The 16,565-nt window shown below is 44.6% G+C and overlaps 3 protein-coding genes across 3 annotated transcripts; all 3 read right to left on the bottom strand.

Moving 5' to 3' along the window:
• Positions 1 to 100: 100 nt before the first annotated feature.
• On the bottom strand, positions 101 to 8,102 carry L199_003987 (uncharacterized protein; the record flags this gene model as incomplete). Its single annotated transcript, XM_064889715.1, has 27 exons — positions 101 to 138; positions 199 to 266; positions 328 to 679; positions 744 to 901; positions 963 to 1,288; positions 1,354 to 1,436; positions 1,494 to 1,591; positions 1,648 to 1,755; positions 1,811 to 1,840; positions 1,903 to 2,082; positions 2,149 to 2,472; positions 2,536 to 2,766; positions 2,839 to 3,198; positions 3,255 to 3,953; positions 4,003 to 4,157; positions 4,210 to 4,434; positions 4,496 to 4,533; positions 4,590 to 4,665; positions 4,733 to 4,858; positions 4,926 to 5,006; positions 5,077 to 5,327; positions 5,425 to 5,603; positions 5,689 to 5,872; positions 5,933 to 6,017; positions 6,074 to 6,902; positions 6,969 to 7,121; positions 7,189 to 8,102. The coding sequence occupies 27 exons, from the start codon at positions 8,100 to 8,102 to the stop codon at positions 101 to 103; spliced, it is 6,351 nt and encodes a 2,116-aa protein (XP_064745787.1).
• A 1,304-nt stretch (positions 8,103 to 9,406) lies between these two features.
• L199_003986 (uncharacterized protein) lies at positions 9,407 to 12,476 on the bottom strand (the record flags this gene model as incomplete). The annotated part of the gene is made up of 5 exons (XM_064889714.1): positions 9,407 to 11,014; positions 11,076 to 11,189; positions 11,265 to 11,640; positions 11,822 to 11,890; positions 11,992 to 12,476. 5 exons carry the CDS (start codon positions 12,474 to 12,476, stop codon positions 9,407 to 9,409), a joined length of 2,652 nt encoding a protein of 883 aa, XP_064745786.1.
• Positions 12,477 to 13,716: 1,240 nt separating this feature from the next.
• L199_003985 (HAD hydrolase, family IIID) lies at positions 13,717 to 16,051 on the bottom strand (the record flags this gene model as incomplete). Its single annotated transcript, XM_064889713.1, has 11 exons — positions 13,717 to 13,748; positions 13,858 to 13,912; positions 14,026 to 14,097; positions 14,167 to 14,226; positions 14,290 to 14,344; positions 14,414 to 14,451; positions 14,536 to 14,762; positions 14,825 to 14,879; positions 14,937 to 15,050; positions 15,155 to 15,371; positions 15,561 to 16,051. The coding sequence occupies 11 exons, from the start codon at positions 16,049 to 16,051 to the stop codon at positions 13,717 to 13,719; spliced, it is 1,416 nt and encodes a 471-aa protein (XP_064745785.1).
• Positions 16,052 to 16,565: the final 514 nt, after the last annotated feature.

The raw sequence follows: 16,565 nt of genomic DNA, 5'->3' as shown, positions 1-16,565 counted from the left end.
AAAAATAATGAATAATGATAATGCCCTTTCACATTTTATCTGATGTACAATTTCTCGCATCGATGCTGTCATTATATGTCATGTGTCATTGTACAATCATCTATGTCTCTTCTTTATCAACTGCTTCTCGCATCATATCTGATAAAATGACGGTCAGCTCAAGGGAGATGTACGATGAATGGTAAGTAGAGAGCTCACCTCCCCATACGGACGTTGCCATCGAATCAAAGTAATCATCTGCAATGACTTCCTCCGTAGGCGATTCCCTAGTAACGTATCTTATATCAGCATCATTCCCCTTCAATATAGAGATTTATCATGACACACCTTCTATAATGCGCATCCTCGGAGGATAACATACTTCCATTCGAAGTTTGTCTTCCCAAGGACGGTCTAGATTGATGAGTCGGTCTATTTCCAGTGGAGCTACTAACAGACAACGCAGGTGAATGTCGACTCATCGACGCGTTATTGTTGAATGATACGTCAGGAGAAAGGGGATGGGAGTGTGTACCTGTACTAAATACTTCGGGGGATGGAGTTGGACTAGACATGCGAGATTGGGGAGGTGAGGGTGTTGTTTCTTTGAGTTCGCCGGGGAGGTTATGGAATGGATTACGATCGATCTCGTCCAATGGGGGAGTCGCAGGCATGGGCTCAAGCACAATTGCAGGTATACCTACAATAATCACAAGATCAGCTGCTGTGAAGGATAAGGGCAACATGGCTTTGTCAGCTCTCACCTTCAGCTTCAGCATTGAGTGTTCTCCTCCTCTCGTCTCTTGAAGCTAGAAACCTTCTTCTCCAGTATATAGTCCGCAGAAGACCTCTCACTCTATCGAGATTTACTAGATCTGTCACTCGTTCGGTCTTGGCTCGTCGTACAAGAAGATCATCAAGTCTATATAGGGTAAATCGGACATTAGCTGAGTCTCATGACAATCACTACAGCTAATACTCACTGTAAGGCCTTCTCATCGTCGATTAACTTATAATGCGCCAACATCATTAACATCGATGTGAAACTAATCCCCCTCCCGTTCTCTTCGGATATCTTGGCTTCGCTATATAATCGAGAGAACAGCAATCGTCTTTCTCTGACTTGTCGATAATCGATCTGGGCAATCTGATCTTCCAATCTCCGAATATCGACTGCACGTCTGACACCGTTAGCTACGAAGAGCTTGCCCGAGGCATTATCAATAGGGTCGGGGAGAGCGTTTCGGATCATGTTGGGTATACTGTATTCGATTGGGTAGGTCCGGACTTCGAAGACTCCGGTAAGTCGCTGGAAGGCGATTCGTCAACTCATGTCTTCACAAGAGATTTGCTATATAAGAGGAGCCGACTTACTGAAAAGAATCGAACAAAGTCCTTCCGCTTGATATATCCAGTACGTTGTGTATCGAATTCTGCCCAGAGTCGCTTGAACGCCCCTACAATAGCTATCAGCATAACTAACCGCTATTTTCAAGGAAAGATGGTAGACATACGCATTTCCTCTCGATTCAACGAAGATCCACCAGGCATTTGATAAACATAAGCAAAAGATTCGACCACCACACCAGTAAACATGTTCAAGAAGATATACCTATTTCAGAATTGTCAGTGGTGCTATATTTCCCGGTCACAAAATGTTCAACTCACATCGAGACAATGTTCCAGCTGATGAAGAGTGCATAAGCTCCTGGAGCACTACCGCAATCTGATTCCAAGAAATTACTATTCTCGGTACATCGAGGTGGAGATATGGTACTGACAATAATTCATCAGCTTCTTGCTCGATGCAGTGGGATGCATCTGGACTTACTAGTCGTGCATATATCCATTCCATCCCTCACTTTTGTGACCCACGAGACGTCAGGTATACTCGAATATGATCGATGAGAGTCAATGACTTACCCCGTAGACATGAATGCCAACATGATCAAAGCATTACCAAATGAATAATAGTTTTGGAATCTCGTCCCGGCATTATTACCCATCTTAGTCAAACCGAAAACTTCAAGGTACATGATCGCGAACCAGATGAAGAGTGTCGCCCAGAGAAGGAATAGATTGCCGATAGCAGGTAAACTCGCGCTTAATACACAGACAAATCAGCTACCTTCGTCCGACTAGCAAATGTCAGCTGAATGTTCTGCTTACACTGAAGTCTTGAACAACTGATTCAAAGAGCTTATCCTTTGTACCAATTTGAGTGAGATAGACACCAAAAACAATTTCTGCAATTGGATATTAACCTGATTTCCAGGCAGTCCAGCACTGGCAGCCTGTAGAGCGGGGATAGTAGTAGCGAAACTTCCAGTGATAACAACGACATCGAACAAATTCCATCCGTTCGCTCTAAAGGATCTGAGACCCAATCCGTAGAATCGTATCAGTAGGTCGATGGCATATAGGACCGTAAGACAGAGGAAGATGATGTCGAGTTGAACCTCATTGAGGATGTTTTCGGAAAAATCTTGCATCCTGCGGTAGAATAGGGTCGTAAGATTAACGGACACCGAGACTGCATTGGACAGTTTAACTTACATCAATAACAGGATATGAAGATAGTATATCCAGGTGAAGCTGACCGCCCAGAACCCATCTTTGGTCGTAGCTCTATCGTAACACCATGCTCTGAACGGTAATGTCGGGCGACCTTTGGGTAGTTGAGAGGGTGTTTGAGCTTTGATAAACTTTGATAGATCGACCCATTGTCTTTGTTCTGTTGTAAGAAGCGCATTACCAGACCGCGTGCTGAAGTTTTGAATGATGATACTGCGTGTGGAAGAGAGTATCAGTAAGATTGCTCCTTGTCATCGATTGAAGACAGAAAGATCCCTGACTTACCTGACGAAGAGCGTCAAGATGATAACACCTCCAAACAGATTGAAGATCAACATAAAGATCGCATTCCATTGGGAAGCCATATTTTGAGGTTGCTCATCCCTCCCTACGATATTCATGAGTGAAGCCATGACATCGATCCAACCTTCTAGGGAAACACTTTCGAACAAGATCAAGATCGATTCTCTGAACGAATCGAATGACCATTTTGATGCGTCCAATGCAGGGTTCGCCCATACTCTCGGTACCAAGTATGTGATAGAATCGTCGATCGATGAGGACGCGTATTCATTTATACATGTTGATTTACCGGACACTGAATCATCGTTGCAGTAATACAGCAATCCGGAGAAGATGTTCAGACTACATGATACCAAAGATCAGCTTCTTTTGATGTGAGAGGTAGAAAGTGGACTTACCCCCACACGGCAAAAGGTATCAAATACAAAACCATCAAAATCGACGCATCAAGAATCTTCAAAGCCCCAGCAAATAGAACAGCATGTAACGTATCTCTCAACCTCGAAAAGAGGGTTATCAACCTCAAAGCTCTGAAACTTTTCAAAGCTCTAGTCATTCTACTTAAACCACCTATGAATATGAGAGACGTGGTAGTATTGATTAAGAGAGTAATGAGGATGATGAAATCCAGAACGTTCCATAACGAAAGTAGATATGCGTTGGGCGCAAACATGAAACCATCCGCGATGATCTTTATTCCTGCTTCAGCGATGAAAACCGTTCCGAGGGCTACTTCAGTAAGATCGAACCATGTCCCTCTGATGTAACCATGTTGGCCATAGTATTTCCTTCGGTATGCTGGTGACGCCACTGCAGCTACTACGATACTTGCCACCACAGCACTGAAGACTATAGCTTTCACTACTAGTTGAAGTATTGGATGTGCTGGTCTGCCGAATATACGATCTCCGTAAGCGGGTTGCACACATGCCTGACAGAATCGTCGAATTGGGTTATTCTGACGAAATATCCAGAGAGATTGGTCGAAACTCGGATGAGCCGCGATAAAGTCTGCCTGCTGATTACGTCGCTCTCGAAGGGCATCCATATGTTCGTCGCTCGAAGGGCCAGCGTTCAGGGGAGGGAGGAGATCGGTTCTGCGAGGAGATTAGCTCATGAGTCAAACATGCATGCTTGTCCACTCACAACCCTCGATCATCATCCAGATCATTGTCAAGATCCTCAAATTTGGGTGTAGTATGCCTTCGTAGGTTCCTCAGTGGTATAGGTGATTCTTCTTTATCTCTACCCAAGAGTCTTCGCATCGCACCTTTGGCACCGGCTGTGTTGCCCCAGGCCCCCTACAAGGCGGCAGTCAGCTATGCGTTCATGTTTGAACAGACAGCAGCTCACATCAGAATTGGGCACACTGCCCACGTCAGCTCCGATATTCTGCCTGAGCGGCAATACTAAGCTGGGTGGTAGTGTACCGACTTTAACGGCATTATGTCGAGCGGACATCAGTCTGTATGGGTTCAATCGATCGATCCAACTTATATGAGCAGATTGAGGTTCGGCTCTTCTGATGAATGCTTCGACTTGTTGTTTACGTTTTTGCTCTTCGGCAACAGCGAAATTCTGTAAAGAATGAGTGACAAGCATCAGCGGGCGCTTGACGCCATAATCGAGATCAGCTTACCTCGTTGATGACAGCGATGAACAATTGTACGAGGATGACTAGGGAAAGGCATGTGAGCTATCTTCACTCTAGGTCAGTGAAGCGAAAAACGTACAGAATGAGAACAACATCCATCCGCAGAGGAAGATCGCCGAGAGCCAATTCTGAGCAAATTGACCTTCAGATCCCATCTATAGATACGGCAGTCAGGTGAACAGACTCCCCATATACCATAAGATAGTTTACGATGGTACTCACCACATTGTACAATACATCTGTCCAATTTTCCGATGAAGATATTTGATACATTCCTAGAAAAGCGTTGAAGGTTTGTGAGAAATCGATCGGATCGCCTTCTATATCACCTCGGAATAGTTGTAAGGCCTGATGGCATCAATACGATCAACATGAAGTTCTCTTTATATGACAGAGGTTGAGGCTTGTTACGTACCATCAAAGCGCTGAGGAAGATCATCAGGAATAGAAAAACCACCATGTTGAGTAAACCCGCAAAACTACCGAAGAACGTGTTCTATAATTCACCCATGCATCAGATTAGTTGAGAGTCTTTTGCCATCAAAGCGCAAGGAGATATTACTCACTAAAAGCGGTTTCATCCTTGGAAATGCCAAAATGACTCTATACCATCTCAACAATTGGAAGACCGTTAACCATTGGTATATACCTCCATTTGCGATAACGGGAATCTGGATGATGGAACATGCGATAGCCAAGAAGAGATCAAAGCAGTTCCGTCCGCTTAGGAAGTACGAACGCCAGTCTGGGAAATGCCCTGTTATTCGGATAATCATTTCGACGTCGAAAGCTAATGTAAACGCAATCTCGAGGTTTTCTATTTTGAATGACCGTGATCATCAGCGGATGCCTAACTTGTAATTGTGATTGGACATGACCAATTTCCAGAATGTTGAAAGGAAAATATAACTAACTCAAAAGATCCAACATCGAAGCAGAAGACGAAGCGGTTTTCGTCCCCTGAGTGACCATATCTGTAAGAATCAACAGTACCCAAAATATTTCCGTTCTCTGGTAGATGGTCAACACCTTGTTGTGCATCTTGCGCTGTTTATTCTCGGCCGCCCACTGAGCGTCTGTCCCGAGTAAGCTTCTGTTTATCACCATCCCAGAATTAGCTCAACGTTCACATAACACCAAAACAGAGTATATATACGCAATCGAAGGCAGAGACTTACTCGTCACCTCCGAAAGCACTTCGTTTCGTCTCAGCCCTAATATCCGAGAACGTATTGACGACGACAGCGACCAGCAGATTCAACAGCCAGAAATTGAGCACGATGACCCCAGCGAGAAAGTAGAATGCCGAACTGAAGAAATCAGAGTCCATCGCGCTGTACATGACGGGTGCCCACGTATTTACTGGAACCAATAATCAGCCTCCATCGAATAAACAAGTGCTATCCTTTCGTGGTTACTCACTTGAACAGATGATGACGACCTGAACGAGAGACTGGAAAATATTATCAAAGCTATTCACGCCGTTATTCGGATTATCATCGGTTGTCTGTTCGCTCATCAATACGTGGCTTTTATGAATGATAAAAAATCGTAGCGACTCACCTTACAAACCTGTCCTAGAGGGCATATATAGCCTTTCGGACTGATAGTGCTCCGTGATCCATCCAAATTCAGGTACGCAACATGTTGAAGTGTGATTGGGTCGAGCGATCCCCCACATTGGTTCTCCAGTATAATCTCATTCGTCGAATTGTTCGGATCCGTCAACACGCAGAAACGTCTGAAGGATCCTTTGAAAGATTGAACACCGATAATAGAAAAGATACCAGCTGCGAAGATCAGGAAATAGGCCACGGTAATCAACATTGGTCCAGCTCTTTTCAGAGAGTGTAGGATTGTTGTTGTACCGCTGGTGATAACTAACAGCCTTCCCGCTCGAAGTACCGATAATGCCCTAAAAATGTATACATGTCTATTGGCAGTTGCTTCATATCCCGATATAGCTAGGAAGAAGGTGATCCAATATGCTATGACGGCGATCATATCGATACGATGCCATGAATGTCTCAAGTATGGTCGACCTTGTAAAGCGAGGTTTTTCTGCTTGGCGACAGCACTTTGGAATGGTGCTTCAGGTAGTATCGGTATAACCCTTTTGGGTTCCTCCTTGATCTTTGATATCGACATCGAAGGTCCGCCATTATGACGATGGGTCCTAGATGAGCCATTTGTGGGATCGTTATGAGACCTCCATGCTGCTCGATGAGATGTTTTGGATTTGGATAGGTTACGCTGTAAGTTGGTTTGAGCTCGTCCTACTCGCCGCTGAACGGTTGATATAATGCCAGAAGGAGAGAAAAGGAAGTCTCGGAGCGATCGATCGGGATCGAGCAAAAGGCCGCTGACAACTATACGAGCAAACATTTCGAGGCTGTGGGTAGATGGGTCAAAACTATGCGTACGATCTATTGAGGCTAAAGATGTGAGTTGGACTTACGTGAAAATGCAGAATAACACAAGAAGCACGTAGTCTTCCCAAGATTGGAAATATCCATCATCTACCCTTGGCTCATTCTGCGCAGGGGCGGATTGGATGGCCAGTACGACAACGTTGGTGATGATCAGGATGAGGATAGCGGGTTCGGTGTAGCTGCAGCATGTCACAAGAACGAGCAAGTCAGATATGAGTCAGAAACAAAGACTTTCAGTGCACTCACGGATACTTCAGCAAATCATTCATTGCCTTCCTTACTCTCGAATTCTTGCTGAAAACACCTAACGTCCTACCTCTCAGTCCAATTTCCGGTGGTCTGGGATCGGGTCTCTGCGTCGTCGTAGCCCCGACATCCGGTATCCTAATTCCTAAACCTATATTCTCCCTTCCCTTCTGTTTGGCATCTTCCTCATCATCGTCACTACCTAATCTTTCCACTCCATCATTCTCCTTTCGATCTACACCCATGATATTGACGACTCGTACACTAGCAGATCTAATCGTTTTGCTGACTTTGCGCAACGTGCTCGATCGAGCTAAGCCTTTCTCATCGTAGGGTCTTTTTTTCTTCCCAGGTGATGATCCGTTACTCAATGGACTTCGTTTCTTCTGACCTGGAGAAGAGTGTGAAGGATGGTCATATGTCTGTCCGGGGGTCAACCTCTCTCTATCTTCATTGAACGATTCTATATCTGATCCCGAATTAGATCCAAGGGAAGTTTCACTCTCGTATTGCTTGGATCCGAAATTCCTATTTCTAGGTGGTGATAATGGTATATCTTCTATAGGCGTATTCAGATCTTCAGTAGATTGCAATGGATGTGTTCCTTCCCATATATCATTTCCCGATGTAGCGTACACAATATCCCTCTCTTCTGTTCTGGGATTCAGCAGGTGTGTACGTGATGGAGTTGCTAGTCCAGATGTAACAGGTGGCTGCGAGAGGAACAAATTGGTATCTTCTCTTGATCGGTTCCACGATAGCCTTCTAGATAAACCATCCGAATTTGGAGTGGGCGACGAAGGAGAAGCGACGGGTGAAGGTGAGCTGGATCGGATTGCTGAAGAGGTAGAGATGGCTATGCTATGATTTGTATTTCGAGAGTTGTGTCGTGAGTGTCGAGCAGAAGAGGCCATAGCTTATCACCTCACCTCTTCTCGAAAGAAGGGGGAAGGTGAAGATGCAAGGGGAGCGTTCGAGTTGAGAAGAAGTGAAAATGGGAGATAGTCTGTGAGTAGGGTTGGGTTTCGGATTCAATTTAGCTCCTGGTGAAGTATACGCTTATGTTTCTATGTGACGGTCGGATTCGCCATTGTTCACTGTGATCCTACTCTGTAGTTGATGTCTATGGGTATGGATAATCTCTGGTTAATGGACAATATGAAATATAGAATATAATCAAGAAATGAGAGGAATGGCAGATATACAACATTTCACAGCAACAACTACGGTTATATCACTGCACGACTGCACGTGCCTGACGCGATCTGCCAAAGGTCATTGACGCGATTGCCTTCACGATAAGGTAGATGACATGAGATTCATTCATTCCAAACGCCAGTATATATCATAGGTATCTACCCTCTATACGGTTTATGTTTTGTTGCTACTTGCTCGACGTTCTTGAAGTAGTAAAATGAATTTCGGATGCTTAGTCCATCAAATCGTATAGCTGAAGATCATTCTCTTGGAGCAGAGTGGCGTTCTGAAACAGACATAGAGCGACAAGGTCCGGTCGAGACTATAGCACGATCGTGAGGGTCGAAGTAAGTTGACATGCACGAACGGGGTCGCTTGGAGATACAGTGGGCTGTTACTCTGCACAAGATATGAGAAGAGATTCGAGGTCCCGATTGACTCACGATACGCTGAAAGATGTCATTTTGCGGACTTTGGCGGTTCTGGCGGCGGTTGTTGGGAGGATGGTAGACTAACAAAAAAGGGTTGATTCTATATTAGCAATGAAAGACTAAGCACCTTGTTACTTTTTTCTCCTCTAACAGCCTCCATCCGTGCATGACGAGTCCAATTGAAGATTTGTTGGAATCGTTCGACAAAGCTTACAAAGATATCCCTGGTCTACCTAATTTACCAATATTCACACCGCCACCGTCTTCCCCCCACTTCCCAAGGAGACAATGAAGAAGACAGTCCAATTTCATGCAAAGTGCATCATTCGAGAGCATCTCCGACTGTTTACACATGCTGAAGAAGAGTTCGTCGCCCCCGCACATCTGATGTTCCGCATATGATATGTAATGTGCGAAGAAACCTACAGTGATTGTAGGAATAAATGAACATTGGAATATCTTTCAACATGGATAGGTTCAGCAAGTAACGAAGCATGTAAGTGCTCATATAGCAATAAATTATAGAGCAACAAGCAACACACAGAATAAATAACCGAGAAGAATTGTTCAATAAAAGTCCATGTCACTTCCTAACTAGCAAATTGTCTACTAGCTCTTTTCCTCTTATCATTCCCCCCTCCTCCTCGGGGTCCAATAGGTCCTGCTGTGGCAGCAGGTGGAGGCGGTGAAAGTATCACGCTCTTCCTCCATTCCTGAGCCTGTTTTATACCTTCCTCTCTACCCTTTCCCTTTCCACCTTGCTGTTCGACCCCAGATTCTCGATAGAATCTCTCCCTTTCTTTCCTTTTCATCTCTTCCTTTTCCAGTTTCTTCTGTTTCTCCCATCTCAGTCTCGCTTCTTCAATCTCAATCTCCTCTTTCATCTTGGATGTCACCGGATCTTGTAATCTAGATAATCTCTTACGATGTCTTTCAGCCAATTCATCATATGTCATAGCTCGTTGTCCACCTGATGACATATGTTGGGGATTCCTACCTCCCCTATGATCCGCTACCGATCCAATTATTATTGGTGTACCTAGCTTGTTGCCATTACCATTACCTCCATCATTCAAATAGTCATGGTACGTCGAAGGTCTATCCAAACCCTCACTCCTCGTTCTCTGCATTTTGTCGGTAGGGAAGGTACCGTTATTTCTTGCACTTTCAGATGGTCCAAAATCAGATACTCTAGGTTCCAACATACTCGTCGTCCTGTCCCTTTTATCGTCCATTCCCATGCTCAGAGGTACCGAGGAATATGCTGAAGATCGATCAAGGTAGTTTCTCTGTTGTTGTTGCTGTTGATGGGATTCTGAAGAAGTGGGACTAAGCACTTTACGTTCTGATAAATATTTCTCCCATTCCGATTGAGGTGGCGGAGGGGTTGATTGGGCATTTTCAGACGTGGTTGCTTTCATATCAGGGAAATCGAGATTCCTGCTGCTCGTCGACGACAGATGTCTCTCTCGATTACCCATAGCCGAAGTCGATCTGAAGTCAGACGAAAAATCCAAAAGTTTACTACTCGTAGTTGAAGTGTGTCTTTGCTCCTTGTCGCTATTCGTGCCAAGTGTAGGAGTGGGCGTGATCCTTCCAAGTATATCATTACCGGTTATCGATCCTGCAGGCGTAGATGCTTTCAACCTATTTAAAGAGCCCCTAATATCTTCTCTGGCTTTCTTCACTTCGGCAAGTAATCGCATTTGCTGTTCCAATTCTGGGTTAGATCCTGTAGGTGAGTTGGGTTCAGGCTCAGGACTACCGGATTTGAGCTCTTGAAGTCCAACAAACATACTTTGGGGTGTATCGAGACCAGTCGGGGATTTGACTGCGACAGGCTCGTAATTCCCCTTAGGCTCGGTATCTCTCAATAAGCTGAGCGTACTCGAAGGTCGATTATCGCGAGCGGACTCGAAGCCGAGCTGAGGCAGAAGTATAGACTCCCTTGTGGCTCTCATCGCTTCGCCATTGAGAGAGCCGTAAGGGTCGGTAGGTCCACTCGATCCAGGTCCAGAAGTAGGACTGGCATTGCCGTGTTTCTCTTCCCACTCGTTGAGTTCCGCCCCGACATTCTTGAACCTCTCGGCGGCACGTTCGATCTCTTCAGCTTCAATCTTGGCTTCTTCCTCTTCTCGCATCTTGCGGTATCGCTTGGTGAGGATGTTGAGTACACGGAACTGAATAGCTGCGCCGATCTGTCCAGGAGTATGTTGTCAACACCAATGGCAGCTGTTCACAGTAGGTAATTATACTCACCACCACCATAGCAGCCAAGATCCCCAATTCAATCATCATAGTCTGAGTAAGGGGATATTTGAATCCGTAAAGCTTCGGGAACAGGTCGTGGAAACCGAGATTGTACACGTAGAACTAAGCGACCAGCGATACAGATTAGTTTAAATATGAAGACAGATGAGGCAGGGCATATGGTCCCGAGGTACTCACCTCCTTCAGCCCCGCTCTAGTATAACAGTCCACCCCCAACGTAAAGGCCGTCGCCCCAATCCAAGCCGTCGAAATAAGCATCATCCACTCATTAGTCTGCTTAGGTAACGAAGCAACCAATCCTCCAACAGACAAACCTCCGAGCAGACCCCATCGTCCCAGGACAGAGGTAATCAGTCCTCCCTGTCGAGTAGCGAGGAGGAACCATCCGAAGGTGAATCCACCGATGGCGGAGACCCAGTATTTTGCAAAGGAGTATAGGAATATACCGGCTGCGCCACCGAAGAAGGATGCGATGATGCAAGCTAAGAGATATAGACCTCTCAAAGTGGTTGACGGAGGATTAGGGGATGGAGGTTGGATGTTTGGCTCGACACTGGTTTGTCAGAACAGATAGGTCAGCTCAACATCGAGCGATGGTAGATAAGTGCGGGACGTCTATCATCGATAACCCCGCATGGTCATGCATATGATGTGATGTTTGGTTTCCCAAAACAAGTTGATTGTATGATAGAGTTGATCCAGAATGGAAAGGAATGATCCACTTGTTCACCCACCCAAACCTCAATACCATGACCAGAGTGAATAACATCAAGGCATAACCCGATGAAATCGCATTTGATGACCTATCTCATCAAGTAGTCACTCGATTAGCTGATCATTCCTCCGAGGCCGATCGTAACAACGTTTTCTCGAATGGTAGGAGAGAAAGTCAAACTCAACCTACCAACGATTTTTCCCACCAAGCACAGCCACAGGTATCCCACTGATGATCAACAATCCACCCAACACTCCAAAAGCAGGATCGATCTTGATATTGAACGGTATGAACCCGTCTCCTTCTTGCCACGGTTTAGTCTTCTCATTCCCATCCCATGGGATAGTCCCATTCGTATAATTCCCTTTCCAAATGGACTCGTTCACTGAGGTATAATCACTGGCATTGAGTGTAAATGTCAGAGCGAGAGTCGTAGCTGGTTCGAAGGATGCCGAGAGTGTCGTGGTTGTTGGATAGGTAGTGAGAGTGGTGGTGAATGTCGTAATGTTCAAAGTGGGAGTAGGGGAAGATGAAGATGAAGAGTTGGAAGATCGGGTGGCCGAAGAGGAGTTAGTAGCCGAGCCTGAGGCTGAGGTAGATCTAGAGGAGGAGGAAGTGGGGTCTTGAGCGTATACCAGGGGTAGTACAGCGATGAATAGGTTGAAGAACCTCATTTTGAGTCGAGTCCACGATCGCGGGGAAGCTGTGTTGTTGGTGTCAAGTTAAAATGATGATATGTGTTGTCGTAGGCTCGATACAGTTCCTGGATTTCGTAGGATACAACTACGATGTAGCAAGGAGAGAGTGAGAATAGCGAGTGATAGCAGGGAAGTCGCAGGTGTTGTCAAAATCGGGATAGGTGATACAGGATGTATAAAGGAGTGAAATTATTGACGAATTCGGTCGGGTAGCAAGTAGATTAGGAAGTGATCAAAGGAATGAAAAGGAATGATATAGTCTTTCTCCTCGTTTTGGTCTTAGCTGTTGATAGTGGAGTGAGGTAGCTGTAAGAGAGATGAAAGGTTGATAGATAAACAACTTGACTTGCAGCTAGGAAGTCCTACACGGGTATGAGGGTAGAGTGAGTGAGCGAGGTACCATCAAGGGTCGTGAGGGAAGAGAGATTGGAATAGATGGTCTAAGATCGTAGTGGTAGCATGTCGATATGATAGTCCTGATTGAAGCAAGGTCCTTTGGAATGGGAAGGGATCGATTCACTCCACTCCACTCACTTTGTTTTTATCGTTGAATTGTCAATCCCAATCCCAATAAATCAACATCATGAAATATTCTATAACCTCATATCCTGGATGATTACTTTGTGTGTGAATGATATGATTCGAATCAGATCGATCAATCAACGTTCTACACAATGACCGAAAATTCAACCCAACGCAACCCTACCCTGACGTAGAACATTGACCGAAGGAAACGGCCGGAAAGTAAAGTGTCATCCTGTATGAGTGTGAGACATGATTGAGATTATGTCCATTCTCCAACGGCAAGCACAAGCAAGCATGCAAGCTTCTAGTAGGCGAATGAGATGAGGCTATGCTAAAGTTATGGGAAATTTCATGGGATTCGGCAAATAAACAACCAATCGAGGCTGGATGAGACATGAAACGCACTTAAACTCAATGGACTACCTCCACCTTCCCTTGAACTACTCGTAAAATAGACACGTGATTTAGGATCAATGCGGATGATAGGCAGGGAACACGTTAGGATGGCATAAGTCATGAAGGTAACAATAGTATACAAAGAAATGATGAAGTGATGATAATATACAATGAAAACAGGAGTTACGCCAGGTCAAATGATGGATAGTCTACAAAGCTGGATGATATATTGTTGATCTAGATCTACAGCATCTCGAAGAAGGATGAAAATCGGGACTAGGATAGATGAGACGATCTATGTTCTAGGTGGTTTTTTTTCTTCCATTTCTGGTTTTACGATATCAAAATTATCATGATCATGATAACAAGCGATCATGTCGATAGATGCAAAGATCAGCGATGGCCCATATGCATTTTGTCATGCGAAAGTAATCACTCACAGAATGATCCAATGTCGTAAAATCTTCACTTGTAGTGGCAATCTTGACGAGCTGTTTTAAACAAATACATAGACACGATCAGCAACTTGCCGATCATCATCTGACAAGAAGAATTTGATTACAATGATATCGATTGCGGGGTTAGATCACTATATCTCACTCACATAATTCCCCAACTTGGTCAATTCCTTATCAACCATACCTTCCGGTTGTCCAGCTTTATTAAACGCTCGAATCTGTAAAGACGCACACATCAGCTAGCTAGTCCCCGAAAATCGATTGCCAGCTGAATATATATCACTCACTTTGAGCCCTTCACCAGGATTCAAAGCGAAATTCCTAGAAAGATCATCTATGTGTATTGTCTAAAATTCACATCATGGTTAGCTCCTGCTTGGTTACTTGACTATGCTTGCCAGCTCACTCACATTTTTAGCAGACCAATGAGGGAAATGAGCCCAAAAATAAGCTAGCGGTTTGACCCTAATTCTCACGTATATCAGCTTCTTGCCCTCTGTAGACCATGCGGAATCAGCAAAGCTGACTACGTACTCATGCTCGAAAGGTTTGCCATTTCTTTGCGTAAACACCTAATTCCACAAATTCATCAGCTAATCCATTGAGGGAGGCTCTCTACGGGTGGGTCAGCTAATTTGAGTGGTTGATGGATTTACAGGAAACATTGTCGTCCTATCAGAGACGAAGGCAATTTTATAACCCCTTTCCCCACCTATCATATCCAATTCTACCAGTTTCGATTCCAACCATCTCCAATGAGTCTGTGACCAAATGACTATATCATAATGCGGGTAGACCAGCTCGAGAAATTCGTGTAGTCCAGGTCGAGCACATTCCGATGAAGGTAGTGCACCACTGATGAGTGGTTTCGTATCGACGATTGCTATATCATACATCATAATTAGCTTCACCGACATTTCGATTGGCACAAATTTGGAAGCTCACTATAGTCGAGGTCTAGGACCAGTAATTTTTTGCCTTCTCTCGGTTCGTTCATAACCTGGCAATACGAATTAGTTTGGATAATTTTGAGTGGATACGTAAAAAAGTGACTCACAGTGATAGGTACTTTATCAACGATATTCTGAATCATCCTCTTATTCCTCGGGTCATCGGCAGGAGCAATCCCCTTGACCTGATTAGAGTACGTCACGTCGAAGTCGTCCGTGTTCTACAGGTCAACATTAAATCAACAACTGATCGCTCAGCATTATCTGTATCTTTGAGGTGATAGGAGGTAGCTCCGTTTGAAAAAGGCATGATGCGTCGACCTACCTGTACACCCACACCCAACTTATCCTTAAACCTATCTTCCTCCCTCGTTCCTACCATGACGAACTTCTGACCCTTCTTCACGCCCAGTGTCCCGAATCTCTTCGCATCGTGTTCATTGGATAATTTACCTTTTGGTCCAGGGAGGAGGTTGATCAATTTCTGTCCGTCTGGTGGGACACCTGTAAGAGTCGAAATGAGATGTCTGAAGTCGTATACCCTAAGAGCGACAGAGCAGCAAGAGATCAGCGCGCAATAGCAGTCAAGGCGCTACAGACCACATGTTGTGAAAGTGGTTGTATATTGAGAAAGAGGTGGAGCATCGAGTCAAGGGGATTGTCATCTTCGGATGAATAGATGCTCTATAGTTCATATACTGTATGATAGTTGATGGCACCGATTCACTCACATATCGTTCCCTCCCACTCTCAAATCAAATACCTTGCCTGACCAAGTCATCTTCAACTCCCACCATTCTTCGAATTTTTCCAGTTCCTCTACTAAAGGTACAGCCTGTACCGTATTGTTGTCCGAAGGATCTTCTTCCTCTGGCTCTTCAGCTTCGTCCGAAGAAGCAGAAGCGGTATCTTGACTGTCATCAACAATGGTTGAGGAAGGAGTACTCTCATCTAGGGTTGATGTAGACACCAGACCCTGCTGATCTTTATACATCTCTACATCACCATCCACCTCAGCCCCCTCTCCCTCTCCCGCTGGCGCTGGGACTTCAACATGATACAATTTCGCTTTCTTATGTTCCGAAGGAGTCGATTCGATATCCGGTTTAGCAATTACGACTGAACCTTGATCTGGTGTATGGCCATCTTCCATCACGTTCTCTCCATTGGTATTATGGGCGTTACCATCACTTCCGCTTGGAGGGAGGTCCGAGGAAGTCATGATGTTTGTTCGTATTGGTATTTGTAGTAGTATAGACGATAAGAGTTGATGAACTCGTAAGTGAACAAAACAAGTGGATAACCCAAGTGGAGGTTACCAGATTCGAAGTCTGAGTCATGTTTATATGATCAAATCGTTCTTTACAACTGAGTGACCAAAAGAAGTTCAATCCTCCTATATGAATGGACCATCATAATTACATACTCCTATCCACTCAAGTTGACATCATCTCACCATCCTCAATCCCTTGTCATGTACCTCCTTTGATCACTCACATATACACAGCGACATATGAGTACACAAAAACAAAACAAGACACGTCAAAGCGGGTTAGTTCCTCGGACTTGCTTTCAATCTCCGCTCATGATACCAATATGTTGATCGAAAAGCTCATTATATACATGACAAGAAGAAAGACAAGTTGACTGACAAAAGACAGAGAGGGGTAGAATAGAAATGAATGCTAGGGAATCAAGAGAACCATTGTTTTTTCAGCGAAGTAAGATTTTGAAAG

This window comes from Kwoniella botswanensis, chromosome 1 (genome assembly GCF_036426115.1).
Source record: "Kwoniella botswanensis chromosome 1, complete sequence".
NCBI lineage: Eukaryota > Fungi > Basidiomycota > Tremellomycetes > Tremellales > Cryptococcaceae > Kwoniella > Kwoniella botswanensis.
Note: the sequence above shows the minus strand (reverse complement) of the source record. Positions and strands in the feature narration are given on the sequence as shown.